Genomic DNA, 9,117 nt, shown 5'->3' with positions numbered 1-9,117 from the left:
AAAAAATATGTCCAACTGGACGAGTCTACCGGACGTCTGCTAACGTACCGGATAGTGCAGTAGCCGTTAAAAGTCAGAATTCATAACGATTATATTTTTTTTACCGTTGGGGTCTATCAGACATTCGCTAGTCTTATCGGACTTCCGATACAACAAAATTTTCACAATTTTCCCTCTTTTATTGTTTTGAAAAATGTAATATCTTAAAGATATTATTGAACAATTTTCCAGGTAGGGTGTGAAAAATGGTGGTGTAGAGTAGGTTTAGATGTGTACAAATAATGTGTTACCCGTGTAGTGTTGGTAACTTATGTAGTTAATGGTGTCAATATGTTGGTGGTTTTAAATGATGGTGCCGGGGCGGTATTTGTCGTCGGATAATAGTATTTTTGTAGATAATGCAAAGCAAAAAAGCAACGTAGATAACATAGGCTAAATCGTTATTTTATTTTATTTTTGAATAAAAATTACATAATGTAAAATCTATCAACGTTACATACATGTATACATGCAAAGCAAAACGTATTCCAATTGCTTCTAAATAGGAAAGATTTTCATCAACTGGAGCCTGAACATGGAAATGTAGGACCCAGTTAATGTTTCTGCATCCCCTTTATATATTATAGCCTACACAACTATTTTAGTCAAAGAATAAATGGCAAACAAAGGTCCATCCAGTACAAACTAGAGGAAGTGTGTGCCTGCCCAAAAGAACCCAAAACAAGGAGTTTTTGAGAGGACCACTGAACAAAACCTCAAAGAAAAGGAAAAAAGAATTTTTCAAAGATCTAACTTTCGAAAAAGAAATTTTTGGAGTCAAGAGTCTTTCGACCATCCCAACTCACCTAAAAAAAAATGTCATAAAGGAAATTCTCATAGAATCCAATTATTATTATTTGACTTACTTTAAACAAAAGTGGATTAGCAATAGGCAGGTTAAATGCAACGGGGGGGTTCTCAACTTCGAATAAATTGCATTTGAATAATTTATCGTCAAATTAGTCAATTTCCATTTTCTTGTAAATTTGATTGTTCATTTTCGACCTGATACGATTAAATCACTGAATTTCAATTTGCTTGTAGATCTAATAGTATTATACAACAATACATGTCATCCATCTTAAAAATACACTTTCAGAATCACGTACTTTAAAAGCACATTTCCGACAATAATTATATAGTTATTTTAACTTCAAGATCCATATATTATTTTAATTAAACTTGCGACAATAGACAAAGTGAGCATATTTGCAAACTAATCGAAGTTGGGTGGCCAAATTGTACCAAATTAAAAATGAGTAACAAGAAAATCAAAGCTGGGTGCCTGGATGCAATTCTGCAAAAAGTTGGTTTAACTCATTTCCTTGCACAGATTACTTTAAAGGACTAAGGTAGTCTAATCTATGTTAAGGTTTCTCTTTTTCTCCACTTGATTGATAGCAAATTTGGGGCGCATATTAATATTTGCGCTCCAGTTGTTTCTGATCCGGGCCCGAAGCTACAACTGTGTAATTATTAATTAATAAGATTAATGCCTATTCTTAGTCATTAATTATTAGTCCCCACAATACAGCACAAGTTGGCAGTCAATTAAAGTCTATATCAACTGCTTGCAATTTTTTTGGAATTTGGACTCATTCTTAATTATTTTATTTTAAAATTTAAATGGTTAGAGGTTTGTTAGGTATAGTCAATTGAATATCAGACTTGAACTCGAATAATTTGCTTAAATTCAGCTCTTGTTTGGTACAAATTAAAATTCAGATTTTAAGTCAAGTCAAAATCAACAATTAATTTTAACCATGCATTTCATGGAACTCCTAACTTTTCAAGCACACTTCTCAAATTTTTTTATTAAAATCTACTAAAAGTCTTATTTTAATCCCCGCCAAACAGGAGCTCAATAACATAATAATTATCATAAAAGAGATTATTTAAATATTTTCTTTCAAAAATACTCAACATATAAGGCTCGTTTGATATATCTTTTGAAAAGTTAAAAGCATTATTAAAGATTAAGAAGTTATTTTTGAATATATTTAAATAATTTTCTAAAAATAATTTGTATGGGAAAAAGAAAACTTTTAGGTCACGTTTGATAACACAAATTTTTCTATGGAAAATGAAAAAGAAATTCTATTTCCCACTTTTGGTTTATTTGATAACCAAAATTTTCTAAGCAATAGGTTTTCCACCTTTGCCTCACACGTGCACCAATTCCTTGTTTTTGGGGAATTCATTTTTCCATGGGGTAGGTGGTTTTATGTTTTTCACCTTTTTTTTTTTTGGCAATGAGAACAAATTTTATGAACAATTGTAAAAGAGAATATCGCTTAAATTGACATTTTTCATATAAAATAAAGTCAAATGAATATCAAAATATAGATATTTTTGGAGCTCTTTTTTTTTTTTTTTTTTTTTTTTTTGCAATGAAAATAGATTCTATCCCCAATAGCTGTAAATTCTACCACTTTAATTGATAATTTTCATATAAAACAAAGCCAAACAAACACACACAAAAAAAATTATTTCAACATTTTCCACGTGAAAAATTATATCAATTAAACACAAAAATTGATAATTCTCAATAAAATAATTTCTAGGCAATTGAATTTTCAAAAATTCGTTTTCTTTCCATCCAAATTTCATTTTTACAATCAAACAGACCCTTAGAGAAAATTGACATAAAGTAATTATTTAATATATTCTTCTTCCAAAAGAAAACTAGTAGAAGATTGCAAAAATATAAAGACACTCATAGATGAATCGATGATAATTTGCTTTCAATACAAGTCTTAGTCAACTATCAGTACCATTCATGAGAAAATATTTGTGTGTGCACCCACAATTTCATCGAATTCTCCAGCTACTAAAATCTTTTACAAGATTAAACAAGTTTAGATATTAATTACTCACCACACCAGAGGAAGTTTCAGTTAAATTAACAGAATAGAACCTTTTTTTAAAGTCTTAGGTCTTATTAAAATAAATTTAGAATAAACAAACCATAATTGAATTAAAAAAAGCTTGCTTAATTCACAAGATGTTTAGTAGCAAATCATCCGCACGAAATACTATAAAATAATTTATGTTGTTTGGTTTATACATATGATTAGGTGCTGATGATTTTTACAATTGAATGCTGCAATCATTGACTTGTAGTATTAACCAACCTAAGCTAAAATAATAAGTAGAAAAATACTTTAAATTTAGTATATCCGAACTACGTGCGAAGGTGGATATAGTTAAAAATGATTGTTTGCTGCTAATCATTGATAATTATTAATTTACATGACAAAGAAAGAAATCAAATCTAACGTAAAAGGTGCCAGATGTGCATTTCATACTTAAATTTATTTCACTCACAATGTCACGCCTTTGAATTAATTGAAAAAAACAAGGTCAATTAATTTTTTTTTAAAATTAACTTTATAATATTTACACAATGTTCACACATCATAACCCTATGTAACTTTATTTTCTAAGTATTCAACTTAATTTTTAACATTAACTAATCTAGACAATTAATTTATATTAAATTAAAAGACACCTGTAAAACAAAAAATATTCTAAAAAGCAAGTCTAATCACAAAGCTCAAACTTACTGCATAAACTAGTTTTACATTTTGTATGTCTAACTTAGAGCTTGTTTGAGCTCCATTTTTCTAGAAAATAAATTTTGTAATAATCGGAAAATGTATTGTTAAAATGTGGGAAAAAAATTGGGTTTGTTGCTTTAAACTATTAGAACTTGTCATCTTTGTCAGCAAGATCTTGTGGAGTGAGCTAAACTAGAGTAGAGGGTTAGAGCCATTGTCTATACACTAAAGAGATCGGGCAAGGGCCACCTCACACATTAAAAAAAAAATCATAAGTTTCCTTTCCCACCATTTGGCACAATTTTTCTAGAAATGGCTGACGCGAAGAAATATCAAGGTTCTGAAACGTATATCATTCTCTTGTCTAGATCCAAAAATTATAGTCAGAATATCTAGGATTGGACAAAACTCCCGAATCGAACCGAACTCGACGGTTCTTCTCAAGTTAAATACCCGAACAGGTATTTGAATCAAGAACCGACGGGTATGGTTCGATTCTCGGTTCTAGACCAAGACCCGAAGAACCGAATAAGAACCGAATTTCCGTAATTTTTTTAACTAATTTATTTTAAATAAGTAAAATTATTTTATTTTTTCTAAATAAATTTGTTAACTAGTTAATTTAGTTCAAACCACAAAATCTGATTTCCCTAATTCTAATTTTTAGTTCAAAATCAACTTAATTAAGTTGACCTTAATTTTATCCAAATCTATTATTCTACTGTAGTATCGTTTCTATCGGAGAAAATCCAATTAAAACTCTACAACATCTCTCTTAATTATTTTGAACACGCTATCTTTCTCTTTCTGTGATTTTAATAATCAAATTTATGAAAAATTCAGCAAAGAGAGACGTGAAACACATAAAATTGAATTACGTTATTTTGTAAGAGTTAATATTGAACATATTATTAATTAAATTAACGTAACTTTATATATATTAAAAAATTTAATTATAATACGGAACCGAATCGGACCGAACCGAACAGAATGGAACCGAACCCGAACGATTCAATAATTAAATTTGGACTCTACGGTTCCACTTACTAAATACCCGAAAATTTCGAGTCGGTTCGATTTTCGTTAGAACCGAATCGGACCATGTCCAGCCCTAAGAACATCAACTTAATAATGCTTGCATATTTATTCGAGAATATATATGATTATAAATAAACTTTTAAAGAACGAAAATCAAATAAAAACTTAAGCCCTTGTTTGAGCCCCATTTTGGGGGATAGAATGAATTTTTGAATAGTGTATTGATGTGAAATGTGTGGTTAAAAAATAAGAAAAATTTTTAGAATTGTGTGTAATATTATTTTATTAAAAAATATGTGGTTGAAATGATAATAAAATATTGTTGAAAAATATATTTTTACCAAAGAATGGAGATCAAACAAGGGCTAAATTCGTAAAAAATTAAAACTTGACGTTACCGCATAATTACTCCTCTTTGGCAAAAGGACAAAACAGATGGCATTGACCCCAGTCAACTCGGGTCCTGATATTCCCAAGATCCTCATATTTGTATTTTATGAGCACCAGATCAACGGCCAGGGTATAAGGGACCCAATCATTGATTCATTGCCGTCAATCAACTGACAAATTCAGCTCGCAGTTCACGCAATTCTATTTTTTCACCAGATGACTACTTTATCCATCCCTAGACCCCAGCAAAGAAAGATCAAAGAGGGTGTAGATAAGAGAATTCACTCTATAATTGTCAGTGCTGTGATAAATGTGGAGATTGAGGACGCGTGTACAGCCAAAAAGTACGGGTAACTGTGCTGTATGAATAGTCAGATCATGTCTAATGATCGATCATGCCTGCTACCGACACTTGGCGGTTCATCGGGTCCGGTCGTACTTAAATTGGTGTCTAATATCACTATAATGGAAGGCTGGTGACATCATCATCCCCGTCACTGTTTGGCAATTTCCACGTGTACAAAATATTAAGACGAAATAATTCAATATATTTTTCTTTAATCTAGTGATGAGTCCTTAATTAAGGCGTAATCATACGCTTCTGGTTCTGGACCACGACTAACTAAAATTTACTAATAAAACATATCCTAACCTTTGTTGTGTGCCTTTTAATAATTAATCTTAACACATGACTAATGACAATTAGTGGTGGTGACATCATAGTCCTGGACCTAGACCAAAACATAACTAATAACGTAATTAGTAATGTTTTTTAATGTTCCTAAGCAGAACCAAGACGCAATTAACAGCAATAGGAACGTGATTACACGCTCCAATTATCCTTTCCTCATTCGTCATGTGTTGGCGGCGCTGCTAAATATTTAAGTAATATTATGTTAACAGTGAAACCTCGTGGTCCAAGTACCAAGTTTACTAAAAATGTGTTTGGTGGAGATTAAGCCTCCGCCCCCGTTCTTTCTAAATTTTAATGATTGGAATAATTTTTTTTTTTAAATGTGTGGTAGAAAAAAATGAATTTTTTTATTTGCGTGTAATATTATTTTATGAAAAATTGTGTAGTTGAAAATAAAAGAGAGAAAAAGAATGAGAAAGAGAATGAGGGTCAAAATGGTGGCTAAAATTAATTTTTAGTAGATTGTGATAGAATTTTTTTAAAATGTGTGATTGAAAAGTTATGAACCCATGAAAGATATGATTAATAGTTATTATTTAACTTTGATTTAGATTAAAATTAGATTTTAATCAAAACCAAACGTGCTCTTAATATTGTAGCAACTCAAAATAAAAGATTTTAAAGTTCGTTCAGTAGATTTTTGAAAAGTTTAAAACCGTTGTCGAGCTTCTTAATATGTTTGTATGAATTTTTGGAATTGCTTAGTTTGGCTAGAAGAGAGTTTAGACGATATTGATTTAAGGGCTCATTTGATAGAAATTTTGAATAGCCAAAAGTTGCTTTTGAATAAGAGTTGGAGTTAACTAACGACCTTTCCGAAAAACTCTTCTACAATTACAAGTTACCTGCTTACACAAAAAATAGAAATTCTATCAAACGAACCTAAAATTGCTTTATACTTTTCAATTACAAATGAAAGAATTCAACTTTTTTTTTTTTTAACCAGTAAGTCACTTGATCGCCTGCCTATATAAACCAACCAATACTCTTTTAATCTCAAAGCCTCAGAAGCAAGTTGCCTACCTCTCTTCAGCCTTAACAATTCTCTATACAACAATGAGAACAGATGTGGAGAGCCTGTGGCTTTTTGCTCTAACTTCTAAATGCAAATCCTTCACTTCCCTAAACTCCATACTTGTTGCATTTCTCTTTGTAATAGCATGGCTACTCTTCAATTTGATTATCTGGGCACACCCAGGCGGCCCTGCTTGGGGCAAGTGTAAATGGAGAAAATCAAAAACCACATCAAAATCCATTCCCGGTCCAAAGGGTGTTCCAATTGTTGGAAGCATGAATATCATGACCGGTTTAGCACACCGGAAAATTGCAGCCACGGCGGAGATTTGCAAAGCCAAGCGTCTAATGGCGTTTAGCCTTGGCGAAACAAAAGCAATCGTTACATGCAAACCAGATGTAGCAAAAGAGATTCTGAACAGCTCAGTTTTTGCTGATCGTCCTGTCAAAGAATCTGCATACAGTCTTATGTTCAACAGAGCTATTGGGTTCGCTCCATATGGTGTTTACTGGCGAACTCTCAGAAGAATCGCCGCCACACATCTCTTTTGTCCTAAACAAATTATAGCCTCCGAATCTCAGAGATTTGAAATTGCTAAACAGATGGTGGCAATGTTCAATTCACAAAAAGATGATACTATTCGTGTTAGGGATGCATTGAAGTTAGCTTCTCTTAATAACATGATGTGCTCTGTATTTGGACGAAAATACAGTCTCGACTCTTACAATTCCGAAACAGAAGAGTTACGAAAACTTGTTGATGAAGGGTATCAGTTACTGGGAACACTCAATTGGTCGGATCACCTTCCTTGGTTAGCTGATTTCGACATACAAAACATACGATTCCAGTGCTCCAAGCTCGTGCCTAAAGTAAACTACTTTGTCCGTCCTATTATTGACGAACACAAGGCCGAAACCGGCAAGCTCCACCGTGATTTTGTCGACGTTTTGCTCAATCTTCATTGGACTGATAAATTGTCGGACTCCGATATGATCGCCGTACTCTGGGTAAGCATAAAAATTATATCCAGCACCAGTTCTTTTCACCTCGTATAATTTTTCTTAAAATCTGTACGCTAATGTGCTTTCTAATTTTATTTTTTTTCTTGTGATTAAGGAAATGATATTTAGAGGCACAGATACAGTGGCAGTGCTGATAGAATGGATACTAGCCAGAATGGTGATGCACCCTGATGTACAATTAAAGGTCCATAAAGAGTTAGACAAGGTTGTCGGAAAGTCACGTCCGCTTGTAGAGTCTGATTTAATGGAAATGGTGTTTTTACAAGCGGTAGTGAAGGAAGTACTAAGGTTACACCCACCGGGCCCGCTTCTCTCCTGGTCCCGTTTAGCGATAACGGACACCACCGTCGACGGCTATCACGTGCCAGCAGGAACTACTGCAATGGTAAACATGTGGGCCATCACGAGGGACCCGGAGGTTTGGATGGACCCACTCGAATTTAAACCTGAGAGATTTATTAATGAAGATGAGAATATGGACGTGTGTGTGTTCGGGTCCGATTTGAGGCTCGCACCATTTGGGTCGGGCCGGAGGGCTTGCCCCGGTAAGACATTGGGCTTAAAGACGGTTACTTTTTGGGTTGGTTCGCTTTTGCACCAATTCGAGTTTGGGCCTTGCAATGAAAGGAGTGTGGACTTGTCAGAGGTACTGAAGCTATCCTGTGAAATGGTTAACCCGCTTTCAGTTAGGGTCCGACCCAGGCTCCCCTTTCAAGTTTAGTGTGTTAGGATGTGCAGTAATTGCACGTGTCTTTTTCACCAACTTTCTATAGGATTATATATAATATAATATGAATATTATATATTTCTAGTCGTGATTTTGTTAATCCTTGATGTCACTTTGGACAATTCACAAGGATTTCTTATGTCTTTTATGTACATACTAGTCACCTGCCCGTGCACGGGCCGTGTTATTTTCAAGATAATATTAGTGTATTAAATATGTTGAATTCTCATTAATTACATTTTGAACTAATAATTGTTTGAACCGATTTTCAACCATCTATCTCTGAATAAATAAATTTGTAATAAGAAAGCAAACTGATGTAGAGAAATTCAATTAGATCAAAATAATAAGATATAAAACCATAGACAAATAGATGAAGCAAAAATTAAAGATTGACATGTTCTATAAATGATATGTATAATACAATCCTTTCTTAGAATTCTTCTCATAGTTCTGTAGGTCAACGACGCTCATCATGGATCTTGCTTTCAAATAGTTCACATCTTTAATTGGTGGTTGTGAAAACTTCTGTCCTAGCTGCGTCAACCAATATTTAAATTTTCAGAACATTAGAAAAGAGAGATATTCAACAAGAAAAATATATTATTGCGATGATCTGGAAAGAAATCCAC

At 32.9% G+C, this 9,117-nt stretch overlaps 1 protein-coding gene across 1 annotated transcript; it reads left to right on the top strand.

Moving 5' to 3' along the window:
- The first annotated feature begins 6,719 nt into the window (after positions 1–6,719).
- Positions 6,720–8,571, top strand: LOC111411955 (cytochrome P450 78A3-like). Its single transcript, XM_023042654.1, has 2 exons — positions 6,720–7,743; positions 7,853–8,571. Exons 1-2 carry the CDS (start codon positions 6,778–6,780, stop codon positions 8,477–8,479), a joined length of 1,593 nt encoding a protein of 530 aa, XP_022898422.1. The 5' UTR covers positions 6,720–6,777; the 3' UTR covers positions 8,480–8,571.
- The last annotated feature ends 546 nt before the right edge of the window (positions 8,572–9,117 follow it).

The sequence above is a fragment of the Olea europaea genome, chromosome 16 (assembly GCF_002742605.1).
Source record: "Olea europaea var. sylvestris chromosome 16, O_europaea_v1, whole genome shotgun sequence".
Classification (NCBI taxonomy): Eukaryota; Viridiplantae; Streptophyta; class Magnoliopsida; order Lamiales; family Oleaceae; genus Olea; species Olea europaea.
Note: the sequence above shows the minus strand (reverse complement) of the source record. Positions and strands in the feature narration are given on the sequence as shown.

Coding starts and splice junctions, on each gene's coding strand:
- LOC111411955 (XM_023042654.1), top strand. CDS start 6,778: ATGAGAACAGATGTGGAGAGCCTGTGGCTTTTTGCTCTAACTTCTAAA. Junction 7,744..7,852: donor ATATGATCGCCGTACTCTGG/GTAAGCATAAAA, acceptor CTTGTGATTAAG/GAAATGATATTTAGAGGCAC.